General features: G+C 28.6%; 1 protein-coding gene across 1 annotated transcript in view; it reads left to right on the plus strand.

The window, feature by feature from the left end:
* The first annotated feature begins 283 nt into the window (after positions 1-283).
* The window catches only part of LOC119610102 (protein scabrous), a 38,690-nt gene continuing 23,026 nt past the window's right edge, over positions 284-15,947 (plus strand). Inside the window, exons 1-2 of the mRNA XM_037965201.1 lie at positions 284-1,140; positions 12,862-13,336. Of these exons, the coding sequence (XP_037821129.1) occupies positions 392-1,140; positions 12,862-13,336 (1,224 nt within the window). The 5' untranslated portion in view covers positions 284-391. The remainder of the gene's footprint in view (positions 1,141-12,861; positions 13,337-15,947) is intronic.

Below are 15,947 nucleotides of genomic sequence, written 5' to 3' on the forward strand. Positions count from 1 at the left end.
GTCGGCTAAAGTACGTTGCTGGTAAATCGGGATACGTATATTTTACTTCTTTAATATTTAATTAAAGAAGTTGTAAAAAAAAGTATTATACTTGTTTAATATAAAAAATATTTAAGAAATTGTGAAAAATTTTGTTCCGAAAAAAGTTATTGAAAAGGAAAAAATACATAAATTTCAAGAAAACAAAGAATCAATAAATATTAAGTGTTTTTTAAGAAATATAGTAATAAAAGAAATTATTTTCTTGTTATAACAACAAATAAAAATGATTTAATAAGAAAAGTTGAAAAGAATATAATATATTTAAAAAAAGTTTATTTTTTTCTTAAGTAAAGTCTTTAAAATAAATAACAAAACCCAAAAAGGGCAACAAAAAGAAACAACGTTAAAAATGTCGTTGACAAATTGCAGCCTGTTGGCAGTAATTATGCCCTTAATTGCTATTGTACTCTTAACGACCGGTGGTTTTGCCGGTTTAACACAAGCCAGTGTTATCAACGATATGAATAATATAATGCGCGATATTTCGACGGAAGTGAATACAATGGCATCACCTACAACTACCAGTACTGGCATGACAACGACCACCACACGACAAATGATTTTACGAAATAGTGACGGTAAAAAGGATAACAGTGATAACTTTGTTAATGTCGACAATACTAACGTTGATAGTATTTCGTATAGTGAAACTTCTAGTGGTGAAATTTTACGTTTTGTTAACGATAACGATAATGTCAATGAAGATAACGATAATAATGATGATTTCATTGACATGAGTATTTATAATGATAAAAATAATCAAAATGATGAGATTTTTGGTGGTAATAGTGTTAGATCTGACAATGAAATCCCCATGTCAAATGCTAAAAATAATTATCAACAAATAATAGATAATAATAATGACAATAGTAATTATATAGAATCATTAACTTTAAGAGATCAAGTGCGTTTATTGTCGAAACAATTAAATGTTTTAATGAATCGGCGTCGTGAGGATTACGAACTATTGGAGCGTAATTTACGTAAATCTCTAAGGATTACACAAAACAATCAACCACAGCAACAACAACAACAAAATCAGCAGCAACAATCAATATCAAATGATTTGGATTTACGCAATGAATTGGAAAAATTGAGGTTAGTATTGTATTAAGTTTTCCCTTCTTGTTTTATTTTTGTTGCTGCCTTTTTCCAGGATAATGCCCCTAGTATTGTAGTTTTTATTGTAGTTGTTGTCCATCAATAGCAACAACTAAAGAAAATCTTTGGAAAATTAATTCTTGTTGTTTATTTATAAAAGTTTAGTGGGCTATGTCAAGTTGGATATACAAAGATATATATGTAAACATATCTGTATTTTAATGTACATTCATACCTACCTATGTATATGTATGTAGGTATGCTGATTAATATATGGGTCTTTCTGCTCTTAATTGTTTTTTAGAAAGAATTTCCTGAATAACTTTTAGGTATAATTTTGATATAGACCTGTTTTTCTAAAATAATGAACCAACTTCTTACCCCTTTGTTGGCAATTTAGGATTGAATATCGAAAATATACTTAATAATCAAAAAGTATATAGTACATTAGGGAGGACCCAAAACAGAACTTGCGGATGTTCCCGCCTAAAATGAAAAATAATAAAAAAACATGCCTTTAAAGGCACCTCTCAAAGATATTAGTGCCTTGTGCCCTCATAAATATACATTCATTTATGATCCTTACTGAAGTCAGCGCGATTTAGATTTGTCGATTTTTCCGTCTGTCTGTCTGTTTATAACATTAATTTTTAACCAGAGCAGTTTGTATTGAAAGTCAGCAAAGTCGGTCCAACGGCTTCAGAGTTATGAGTAAAAATTTCAGACAACCTCTAAAAAAATCGATCTTTCGATTAGGACCTTTTAGCAAACGATAATGTTAAAAAAAACAAGTAGAAAAGTATAGTCGGACGTGACCGACCATATGATACCCTACACCAGTTATGTGTATATCTAAAATGTGTTGAATTTTTCTTAATTTCGTTATATTTTTAATGAAAAAACGATTTCCTTATGGAAGCTATATATGAAACGATCCTAACAAAATTTGGTTTAGGGATTTTTGTTGACATTAATTCCGAATTTAAATGAAATACACGTGTTTATAAGTTCAAGCATTTTCAGAGGGGGACTTTGCAAGGGGGCTAGGGTTAAATAAGGGCCGCTCATAACGAAATATTGCAGTATCATTTATGCTTATATAGAACGTAGTTGTGCCTAATTTCGTAGGGATATTAATATATTTGGCATAATTATGAGCTTCAAATCCCAATTTAGGGAGTCCGATTATATGGGGGCTATGTGAAATAATGGAACGATATCAACCAAAATCAATAGGGTTCGTCCTTGGTTCAAAAGTAATGCGACCAGTAGTTTGATTACAAGGTTTACATGTATAGACAGACGGACGGACGGACATGGCTTAATCGACTCAGAAAATATAATTCTGAGCCGATTGGTATACTTAAAGGTAGGTATAGGACCATTAATTCTATGCGTTATAAACAACAGCATAAATTCAAAATACCTTCCTCACTAAAGTGGTGTAGGGTAAAAATATGAATGTATCTTTAAAAAAAAAATGGACTTAAACAAATCTCCAATTGATCTCAGACCCCATACGAAGTCCCCTCGACATAACCGGGGGTCATTTCGCGTGTAACACATGGAAATGCTGCTCATAGACCCCATCCGAGGTCCGATCTAGATGATCTAGCTATGTTCGTCTGTCTGTTGTTGGCACGATTGCGTCAACAAAAAAAGAGATAGGAAGATGCAATTTTTCCAAAATATACTTTATTGTTCAGAAAATTTTAATATTGAAAATAGGCAAAATCGGTGCCCGATTTCACAGAAATCGATTATGCGACAAAATTTCGCACAAATCAGTTTTATCTTTCTAGAAATTAAATTATGAATTATGGCGCATATCGCACCATAATTAACCCTATCATCTATATAAGGCTAACTTCAGAAAATAACTGTATAGCAATATAATTCGACACGGACAAGTTTTATAGGAACCGAATTCCTTGAAGAGGATTGGTCTATAGTTGACCCTAACCCCATGTAAGGTCCCCTGTATTACTGGCTTACACATGAAAGTAGTGTACTGCGATGAAATTCGACATGAAAAAGTTCTATGGGTACATAAATCTTTATAAAAATTTATCGGTAATTACACTTAATTCAATCTTTAAATTTAGAAGATGTTGATCTATAATGGACTCAAAATCCTAATAAGATCATATTGCGGAAATCATCGTAATCAGCTTAAATCTAATAGATGTGTAAACTATATCTTTATAATTGGTTTACAAAGATTTGCGTCCATATCTAGTCCCACCTTTTGAAATTCACTTAAATATTATAAAATTTGAGTTGATGGTTGGTATATAAGATTCGTCATAGCATTTACAATAGATCTCGTCTTTTCGGAGATTAAAAAGAGATTATTAATAGGTTATTCTGTTATCACAGCTTCTACCGATCCAAAAGTATATGGTTAAATCCGAATATACATATTTATTTTGATTTTTAAAACAGAGATAGTACTCTAAACATGTTAGTGAGAAATTAAACTAAACATTTTATCTCCGGTGTTATAAAAGTTCAAAGGTCATACAATATATTTCAATTAAATTTAATAAAATATTGAGTTTCAATTGATTTTCATGTCTACATTCCATAAGTACTTTTACGGGGTATATTACTACTGAAAAATAAAATTTAATTGACTGTATTTTATTTAACGAACCAGAATAAGCTTTCGTTTCATAAGCTATATATTTTCATACTACATATTTTGCGGTCATTCTTGCTTCAATTATTAAGCCCTTACTTAACGAAACTGACCTAAACTGAAAATAACAATTTATTTTTAACCAATAAAGACTTGTTATTTTATTGACGTTGATGGACATATTTAGTTAGAGAATATTGTAAACTAATAACATTTATATAATATGTAGGGATTTTTAGTCGTATTTGCATGTTAAAGTAAATGTGCATGTTTAATCATGCATAATTGAATTAAAGTTTTATATTGTACTTTTTAAGCCAACAATAAGAATATATATGTAGTTATAAATAGATAGACATTTTTATGACAGGCTTTATGATATAACCATATATGTATGTGCAAGCAAAAAACTTATGCATATTTTTAGGGATTTAAATTGATTTTATGGTTTAGCAAAGTAAATTTTTATGTTGTTATAGAATTGAAATAAAACTATAATAAATTGGATTTAGTAAATTTTTTTTAAATTTATTTTTTAAAATTGAAATGTTTGACATACTTTTAGGGGTTTAGGTTAGTAATAATCGATAACGAGAAAAACTTGAAAAAACAATATGTTGGTTATGGTCAAAAATAATTGTTCAATTTATAATCTCTTGTACAAATAGTATATTATATAAAATTTATAAAAATATATAAAATAAAAAAAATTGTATTTCTAATGATGTTGAAAAAATATTGTATAAAATTAAGCATACTTTAAGGCTATCTTAAGTAAAAATAAAAAAGCATACTTTTAGGTACTTTTTTATAAAACTATATTTTTCTATTAAAATAATTAATTTTAATTTATTTTTAATTGAAGTTCAATTTCTTCCGGCAAATTTTTTTTCTATTTTATTTCTGTAAAGTGTCACTTATTGTTTGTTTTGTACAATAGCTTTAATTTGTTTTCAAAATAATTGCTGTTGGTATTCATTATTTTATATCCGTTTCCTTTTTTTTTCAACATGTTGTTATGTATTGTTGGATGAGTTTTTTTATACAACAGAAAAAAACTTATTTGTAAAACAGACATTGTTTTGCAAAACAAACAACAGAATTTTTAAACAACAAATAACAAAAAAATATTTAGAAAAGGTTGAAATTAAACAAACAACACAAAAAAAACTACAACTTCCATTTTTCATTTTGCCCAATTCACAAAAAATCTATCTCTACCTTTTTGTTGAGCACATTACAATGGTTTATGTAACCCAGTGAGTAATGTCATACCGTCATTCAAATAATGGAAAATCGTAACCAAAAATACTAAAATATTCATTTAACAAAGTTCTCCTAAAAGTATACTTCATTTTTCACTGGACATCTTAACACTGATAAAATATTTACTCCCCAGAAAAAAGAGAATATAAAAAAAAACTTTTTTTATTTTTGTTTATTTTTATTTGGCAACAATAGTCATTATAGTAGTAATAAGTATCCTGAAGTATTAAAAGTAATAATTGAACAAACTCTAACTTTCAACGTTAGCAAACAAACGTTAAAGGATTAAACAAAAACAAATAGCTAAAACAAAGTTTTGTTTGTTAAAAGAAAACACAGCAAATATTTAGCATATCTATAAGGTATTTGAATAAGTTTAGCCTACAACTATGCTATACAACTATATATCCTAGAATTATCCTTTAAATCTTATTTAAATAAATATAAAAATTAATAATGAATAATTAAAATATTATGCTTAATTAAATATAATATAAAATGTCTAATTAAAATTTTACATAAAAATATTATATATGTATGTACATATAATCTAAAATATGACATATTTATTTTGTTTTATACACATTTTTAAATTTAATTAGATATCACTCAAATTTCTATATTTTTATTTTCTTTTTGCACACAAAAATGTGTGTAATTAAATTAATGAAGTGAATAAATTACAAAAATTGCAAAAATTAAAACTACTCATAGTTTAGATTAAAAGCTTAATATTGCTAATGAAAAGTTTAGTTCCTCCATGAGGTAAATTTGTGAAAAATTATTAAATAAAAAATAAAATATTAAATTATATCCGGATATGCCGAATCTTAAATACCCTCCACCAGCAAGCTACTTTTTTATTAAAACCCATTTAACTATCTAATTTTTTGATAACTTGACACAATTTTTGTTTTCGGATTGAGGGTACTAACATTTATACATATCGAACTAATTTTGTTAAGGTCTAGAAAAATGCATATTAAAATAGGCCAATTCGAAAACATTTTAATAGAATGATTTATCTATAATTTTGATTGTCAATGTACATTTAAGTCATTTTCGGAAATGGTCCTTATATGCAAGTTGTGACCAATTATGGACCCATCAGGAAAAAATTTAGTAGACTGATTCATATATACACAAAACATATTTGTGTCGAATTTTATCAAGATAGCTTTATTTGATAATGCAATACATATGAGTGATTTTTTGAAGTGGACCGTATATGGGCGCTATTATTAAATATGGACCGATCCGGAAAAAATTTGGTAGGATGATTTATGTGCACACAAAACATATTCACGTCGTACTTTGCCGACAGCTTTATATTATATGCGTTTAAGTGATTTTCGGAAGTGTACCTTATGTGGGAGCTAAGACCAATTACGGACGTATCCGGAAAAAAATTTAGTAGAATGATTCATATATAAACAAAACATATTTGTGTCGAATTTTATCAAGATAGCTTTATTTCACAATGAAATATGTGGGTTTAAGTGATTTTCGGAAGTGGTTCTTATATGGAAGCTATGACCAATTATGGGCCTATCCGGAAAAAATTTCGTAGAGTGATTCATATTTATACAAAACATATTTGTGTAGAATATTATTAAGATAGTATTATTTGACAATGAAATATGTGCGTTTAAGTGATTTTCGGAAGTGGGTCTTATATAGGAGCTATGACCAATAATGGACCGATTCTCAAAAAAATTTCATAGAATGATTTCTATGTACACAAAACATATTCATATCAATGAAATATGTGGGGTTAGGTGATTTTCGGAAGTGGACCTTATATGGGAGCTATGACCAATTGTGAACCGACTTAAATCTACGTTAGTAGTATGATTTCTATTCATATTATATTTGCATGTACAAAGTTTTATGTTGATACCGATTTATTTGGGGGAGTTATTAACGATTAACTAATTTCCGGAAATATATATGTACCTTTGTATGGGGGCTGTGGGAAATACGGGGTCCATTGTTAAAAGTTTTAACATACTTGATTCCTGGCAGAAAAAAAAAATAATGTGTGACAAAATTCATCAAAATATCTTTGGTAGTTTCTGAGAAAAATACTTAAGAATTGGGAAAAAACGTAATTTTTTTTCGAGTTAGTCTAAAATTTTTACTCATAACTATTTACGTCCTGAACCGATTTTGCTGATTTTCAATACGAAGCTGCTTAGGATAATAACAAATATTTCTGGTGAATTTGGTTGATTTTCTTTTCTTAGTTTTAACGTGAGTGTGTTTTACACAGACAGACAGACGGACATAGCTAAATCGACTCAGAATTTCACAAGGACCCAGAATATATACATATATACCTTGTAGGGTCTTAGAGGAATATTTCTTGGTGTTACACACCGAACGACAAACTTGTATATACCCTCTATCACCATTGAAGGTGGTGGAGGGTATAACAAATATTATCTTAAATCTAATGCACATACTTGACATAAACTTAGTTGGGCGGTATTTGTTGATTTTGATTTACGTGCTTTGAATTTTCTCTTTTGATCACTGTTTAAAGCAAAGTTTAACTAAAATCAGCATATAACTTAAGAAATATATCTACATTATTTTTATTGACCACGCCCACTTTTAGAAAATTTAAAGATATTCTATAATGTTAAAAATAATCAACTATTATCATTAAAGTTTTGAATATTTGTATACATTAAAAGTTTTTACTAAAGTGGGCGAAATGGTTGTTTGTGGGCATGGTTATCATAAAAATTATATTAAATTATGGTATAAATTTTTATACATTTAAAAATTATTTGTAAAATTGACTCGCATATTTTCACTTACATGCATTCATTTTTTTATATAAAAAGTAGGCGTGTTCGTTATATAACTACGCCTACTTATTTAGTGCATTCTGATCTTATAAGGGTTGATACTCAAGAATACCAAAATTAGCATAATAAGTGGGCGTGGACATGATATAACCGCCCCCTTTTTTGTGAGGTTGTTCTAACTCTTATTGTGAACTTATATACTTAATATGAAGTCCATACTTCTAAAATTACACCTTTGTCTTTACCAGAATGTACTAAATGTGGCACTATGCCATGTAAGGAGTTAGTTAAAATGCTAAAATTTACACAATTGCATTATTTTAAAATGGTGATATCATTGGAGGCATGTACTTACCACAACCTCCTACAAGTAATTTGAAAAGGTAGTCAATGTAAATAGTACGTGAAAACATACATATACAGCTTTTATAGCTTCACGGGGACGACGACTAATGAATTATAAAGTATTTATATAATACATTATTAATAATATGTTATTAGACTACGATATGTAGCAGTCATTGAAAAGTATGTTAATAGCTAAGTCTGAAAGTCATTCCGAGTTTTTGCTGGGTTAATAATAAATGTTCTAAATAATACTAGTTCTTGAACGCTTGCATACGGAACTACTTCAGATTCTTAAAAAGCATCCATGGAACTGGTGATTACGAATCTACATCTAAAATTCGTTCTTTGGAACATTTTTGTGATACTCAAGTATTTCTAAGGAGTTTTCAAGCAACCAGTACTTTAGCAATAGCTATACCTTTGATTTAGATTAGTACCTTATATGTTCTCCATATAAACGGGACGGACTACCCTAATGTACATATATGTATTTCAAAAATGTTTCCCTGAAAATCATCATTGCTCTTTTTTTCAATTTCAATTGTTTTTATCTTTCAAATTAATTAACGTTTTCCTTGGAAACACTTTTGTAATAAAATATTTACAGAAACCATAACCATTATGGTTTTATTTTATTCTTAATAAAATTTCGTTTAAATTATTATTTCTCTTATATATACAATGAGTTCAGGGTACTTTTAAAGAGTAAACGTTTCCAGCAAACAGCTTCATTGCAGAGTAAGAGGTTTACATAGCAACTTTATATGAGAGTCTTCCCAGCAAACGGTTTCATTACAAAGAAAAAGGTTTTCCTAATAACTTAAGAGTTTCTGTTTCGATTTAATATTTTGACTCCCCTTGCAACCCTTTAAAAATTACCCCATATACTCATATTACTTTAAATAATTGTCTTTGATATCTAAGTTTTCGGTATGTGGTGAACATTTATATGTCTTTCTAATGATATATAAATGGAAAGATTAAAATTGTAAATCATATTATAATTGTAAGCCTATACTTATATTTCTGCTTTAATTTGTAATGATATATGTACGTATATTAAGTCATTAGTTTTTCTTAGAACAGTACATGCATGTACTGGTTATTTATTATAATTATCTAAGAACTATTAACATGTTATTTTATATATATTTTTACTAATTATTCTTAATGCATACTTATCAAAATGCTTAATAGGAAATATATATAAGATTACATAATGTTATATCAGTACTTCCCAAATTTTTGTCATATCAAACCCCCCCATATTTTCTGCTTGAAATTTTTCGATTTCCTCTTGCACTCAGAAAAATTATGTTTCAAACAAAATTATGTTTCATTAAAAACTAATCTTAATTTCCCTCATGTTGGGAAACACTGTGTTTATACGTAATTATATGTACATAGTTTCTATAAGTCAACGAATATAGGTAAACAGCCCCTTAAGATATGCATTTATTTATATGCATTCATTATAGGCACAGATGCTAAAACACACTCATACATGAATTTAGTATAACTACTACTAAAACACCTTGCGGTGTTGAAGCTTTATAATATCCTCAGGTAAAAAAGCTAAAGGCCTTAGTATAGAGGTCCTTCATAGAAATTATTTCCTAAAATAATTTTGGATTTAGGCGATCCGACAGGTTAATGTTCTAGTCTGGTAGGCCGAAGGTCGTGGGTTCGATTTCTAACTGAGGCACTGGTAAGGCACATGTACACGCAGAAAAAATAGGGTTGTTGTAACCATAATCTAAGAGCAATATATTATGGTTAGAATTATGGTTAAAGTTAAAACATATTATGATCATTATTAGTATAATAAGATGTCATATTATGATTAATTATAGTCCTAATAATTCATCATAATATTGTTTTATTAATCATAATGTGATGTTGTGGCATCAAAAACAACGATTTTTATGACAACAAAATATTGTTACAAAAAACATGGAATAGTTGTCCTAACTATGCCGAACCATGTTTTTCTCTGCGTGTACATATTTATATACATCCTATTTTATAACTAACTAACTAGGGAATCCTATATGAGGCAAAGGTCTTTGGGGCACTGGAGTACAAGTGATTTTTATGCACTTTGAAGTAATATTGTAAAATCGGGCCAAATTTTACCATTATAAAAACCCTATCAAAATATGATTATAATATTTGTAATTCGTTAATATAGCGATAAAATTATTCATATATAAGAAACCAAATCTCGATCAGTCTAAACTAAACTTGATTTTGTTTGGTATATTATGGCTTCAATTGAAATTTTATGGAATACTATATTTTAATTTGGCTGACACAGCAGGCTTCAAAGATTATTATCTCGTCAGTCCGCTTTTAAAGGACTTTATTGACGATATCTGATTCTCTTAAAGAGTAAATTAGCTGCTAAGCTGCGGGCTTTGGGCAAGTATCTTTATAAAAATTAACTAAACTTTATTTTGTTTGATTTATTATGGCATTAATTGAAATTTTATGGAACCCTTTTTTACATTTGGCTCACGCGGCTGGATTCGAAGCTTATTATATCGTCAGTCCGCTTTTCCAGGACTTTGTTGACGATATCTGATTCTCAATAAAAAGTCTAAAAGAGCAGCTAAAATGCGGGCTTTTGGGCGAAATAGCTAAAAGCTTTTTTAAGCAAACTTTCGGCTACAACAATCACAAAGAACACAGCAAAAACTTACATTGAAAAGTAGTGAGTTAAAAAGCTAAAATACGCTTTTTCCCTACTTCTTCATTAACATTTTAACATGATAATGACTGACAAGTACTTATCCCGCTAGCTTACAAATAACTACTTAAATAAGTACATACTTATAAATAGGTAGTTAAAAAGTAGTTTTCTTTTACGCACAGAGAATACGAAACTGTGCCTCTTGGTTGCTAGTTCGCTGTCCGGCAAAACTCAAAATAAGGAACTTACATATCTGATTATATGTAAGTCATTATAAAAGAACATTAAAGTACAGGCAGTATGTAGTAGTCATTGAAAAGTAAGTTGTTGTGTACTGAGAAATTACCCGTTATTGCAACAAAGGCCTTTTTGAATGCATCTAAACATTTTCTTTCCCTCATTAAACCCTTAAACCATACATAAATCTTATGCCAATATTTATTATATTTTCACATGTATGTACTCTGTACAGAAATAAAATCTTGATTTACGAAGCATTTAAATATTTGACTTTATTTTAGCTTTAAATTAAATTAGACACACATTAACCACTAAAATCTACCATAATTAACATTAAATATGAGAAGTAATATATTCGTCTAATGCAACACCTTAAACTATACTATATTAAAAAAAAAACATGCAATAACCTAAAAGTATATTATGCTTTTTAAATACTATTTTTCTATTAAAATATACACAATAATTGCTAAGTATTTCTTAATAAAATTATATTTCATATTTGTATTAATTAATACAAATTTATTCTTAGAAAATTTAATTAACATAGACAACAGTTGTAGTAGAAAATCCTTATGCATTCATTTATGAAATATGAACTAAGTAACTACTTAACATTTAAATATTTCCAAGTATAAATATCCCTTTTTAACCAGCATTCAAAGAAGTTTTCTAGTTAAGCCTAAATGTAGGCAAAAGTTCAAGGTTAAATAAAAGCGTTAAAACTAATTAATTGAAAATTATTAGGGCTCTGAATATAAGCAGTTAAAATTCATAAGTTGTTAAAGACTAAATTAGTTAAAAACAAAAAGATGTGAAATTTATTATAAAAGTTTTTTTTTTTATTTATTAGATTTTATTATTGCTTTCTAGTCTCCTTTGATTAGATTATAACTAAAGAAAACAGTTCAAGGTTGTATAATTTATTATGCTGTTTAGAATATTTTCTCATTTCTTTAGTGCGTGAGTGTTTGAAAGAGTTTTTTTCTCTCTAAGCTAAAGTGTTGTTCCACAAAATACATTAATAAATTATAGCCTACATTGGGGCGTTTGAAGAAAAATTGTTTAGTTAACGTTATTATTTTCTTGTTGTGTAGCTGTTAGCGAGTCAATTGCGACAGTTTGCTGTTGTTTTTTTCTCTACTTGTTTTTCTTTATTTAACTAAAGTGGTTTAAAATTGATTGATGTTTTTTTAATTAGTTGGCCAGATGAGAATATAAGCTGAAAAGAAGACAGTAGCAGCAGCATCAGACATAGACAAATTAAAAATTAGTTAAACATAAATATATCACATTTTTTTTATTGTAACAAACTTTATTAAACAAATGAGACTTTTATAAGGCGTTGCGGCGAAATTGTTGCTAATATCAATCACAATTTGTTAGCATACTTTTGGGCTAACTATAATAATTTGTAATTTACACATTGGCTAAGTAATTACTTAGGGTATTCACAGTTGTTTTGTAGAATATAATGCTTAATTTTTTAATTAAAATTGAAATAACAATTCTCTTAAGTTTGCATAACTTTTAGTACGTTCCAAAAGCAAAGCATATCCCCAAGGCGTAAAGAAACTTCTCAATCTAACCATTTCAACTTGTAGCATGTATAACAAAAAAATAAAACTAAACAATACAAGTCAATAACAATTTTCATTTCTCAAACACCATTGCAATTTTCTTTTCTAAAAATCGTATTTTTTTTCTCATTATAGACAAGAAGTGCAAATTTTGCGCAATGGCCACCAATTTACGGATGGTTCAAGCAATAAGGAACGTTTAACCATTGAATGGTTGCAACAATCCATTGGTGAATTACGTAAACAACTTGTGGAATTGCAACAAATTGCCAGTAATGCGATGAGAGATGTGACAACACGCACACAAAGTTGGGAAGATTTAACAACAATACGTAGTGATTTTCAACAACTTAAGCTCGAATTAGCCGCACTCAAAGAACGTCAACAGCAAACGGATGTCTATGTACGGGAATTGCGTGAGGAGACCGAACAGCAAGAAGAGGAATTTCAACATTTTATAATACAAAATAAACAAATGTTTAACAAACAGACAGAAGAAGCCTCAACAGCAAAGCATGACAAGACGACTGATGTGGATACGAATACAAGCCACTTAAGTACCAGTGAAAGTTTAGAAGAAGATGAAGATAATAATAAAGATATAAAAGAGGTAAGTATCTTGTTTATACTTAAATAAAAATACATATATGTATAAATAAGTACATGTAAATGTTTTTAGGGCTCATTTCCTTATATTTATTTATATGGGTTGAGTATTGAAAGCAACAGCAGGAGTTTGCTTTTTATAAGATTCTTTCTTTGTTATATAAGCAATGGGGAATTCAAAAGAGAAAGTTATTATAGGTATTTATATTTATTGTTGTTATGCAAAATTTATTTATCAGTTCAACCTTGAAATAGGCTTTATTTTTATAAATATTTGTTATGCCTTAAAGTAGGCTTTAATATTATGTATAATAATAAAAGGATTTTATATGCAAAATAAATTTCTAAACATGACATATATGTATGTATATATTTTAACAATAGCTGTTGATATTTAAATACTACTTAGGACCAAAAAAAGAAGGAAGATATTATAACAACAATACTGTGAAGTCTTAAAAAATCCCATAATGAATGCTTCCTTAAAATCCTTAAATTGTATAGTTTCTATGAAAATAAAATCCCTTAAACTTTCTCTGTTTAAGTATATTTTCTATGGCATTTAAAACATTGCAGATAGAATTTAATATAAATATATTGTAGTATACTTTTAGGAGCTTAACAATAAGTTGACATAAATTTAATCCCTAAAATGTCAAACATTATTTAAACTAAATATTACCTTGTGTTTCTAACAATTAAACTTTATTCAGTTTTATTTAAAATTTTTGATTTTATTCGAAAAAAAATTGAATTAAAACTATGAATGAATTGTTTCATTTCTGCTTCATAAACATTTTTAATTAAAACTCACTAAAACATTAGAGAAATTTCCAAAATGCATACAAGCAAGAAAAATATTATTTAAATGAAATTTACCTAAAGCTCACATTAACACCAGCAGAGTTTAATAAATGTTATTGTTTAATATTTATGTTAAATAGCAGGAATAAATTATATAAAAATATAATAAACACAATTTTTGCATTAATACTAATAAATATGTTAAATTAAATTTAGCATACTTTTGGGGTATATTTACTAAAACATAAATTATTCATGTGTATAAGCTGGCAAACAACAACACATAAAATAATATTGTTTATTTCTACATACCTATATAAGTATTTTATAAGTAATTTGTTAAACAATTCCATTTTATTGTTTACTTCTTTTTTAACTAAAGTATATATCAAGGCTTTGTCACATCAACATTTTATTGCATACATATTGGCATGATTGAAAGTAAACAAATTGATTTATTTTTTCTGCTGTGTTCTTTTCTTTCCAATCAAACTAAAGATAAAATTTCATTATCTTGTCTATGTGTCATATAAAAAGAATTTAATAAATAAATAATTTTTCTCTTCTTTTCTTTAGTTTTCACTCGAATATGTTTGTGTTTCAATTGTAAAATAACATTGTTAAAAAAAAAATGAATCAAATTGAAATTGTATATAAAAATTCTTTTATTATTTTGCAACTCATCATTGCTAATAGAAGACGTGAATAAAAAACGACATGAGAGAACTAGGTTATAAATCGAATTAAATGTTCACTTCTATTAAATAAAACTAGCACAAAAGTATGCTATAGAAAAATGTTTAAAATTTCTCTTTTTGTATGTGATCTGACCAAAATAATCATTTAATTGCGTTAAATTTGTCAAATTAAAATGATCATATTGTGTAGCATTGTTTTTTAGGGATGGCGTGTTATAATGTCCATGTCCACGTTATGACTCATTAAATTGAGTCGTAGAGTCCACGGACGTTATGACAATTTCAAAAGTATCACAATATCTAAATTGAGTCATAGATTAGGTTACGTGAGTTGCTCGCAAGCAAGCGAGTTCACTCGGAGGCCTCATGGCCCATTGTGATACCATTAGAATTACCATTCCCTGATATTGAGAGAATGGTTTCCCTCCCTAATTTTGTTAACTACTTGGTTCGTTCGGTCTCCGTGTAAACCAGCCGGTTCTTTTAATAAAACAGATCTTGATTATTAGTGACGCATCTCTAAGACAGTCTAGATCATGGAAAAGAGCTCTACCAAGATAAATTAGTCTGTGCTTTTGTAAGGCTGGGTAGTCATATAAAAGGTGTTGTACCGATTCCACTTCTTCTTCTTCCAAGCAGTTTCTACAGTAACGATAATTTGGGTAGCCCATACGTTCCGACATAAGTCCAAACATACAGTGCCCAGTAATTATTAGTTTTTCGGAAAAGATTCCCGATCCCGACAAACAGGGTGTCTTTGAGCCTTCAGTATAGATTGAGATCATATCGTCCCTTAGGTCAGTGTTCGCGGCCCAATCATCCCTTGTCGGTATTGTGGTCTTGAATGACCTAATAAACTTCAGTATAGATAGAATGTAGTCTGTTTCCTGCTTCGATAAAAAATTGAGTCCAGTTTCAAAAGTGTCACAAAAGCCGTTATTCTGAATACCCCAAAGTTTATAACCCTTGCGCCCGTCCGAAGGCCGGCTATCCAAGACACCTTCTTAAAAGAATCAAAACTCAATATATACCATATTTAGGAGCAATTAATTCTTTTCGGGATAAGAGTGTCCCTTTCCTAAATGCTAAACAAATTTTCGGTGGCGTGTCACA

The sequence above is a fragment of the Lucilia sericata genome, unplaced genomic scaffold (assembly GCF_015586225.1).
Source record: "Lucilia sericata isolate MDLA Ls3-8-SP2 unplaced genomic scaffold, ASM1558622v1 Contig001118F_arrow, whole genome shotgun sequence".
NCBI classification, from domain to species: Eukaryota; Metazoa; Arthropoda; class Insecta; order Diptera; family Calliphoridae; genus Lucilia; species Lucilia sericata.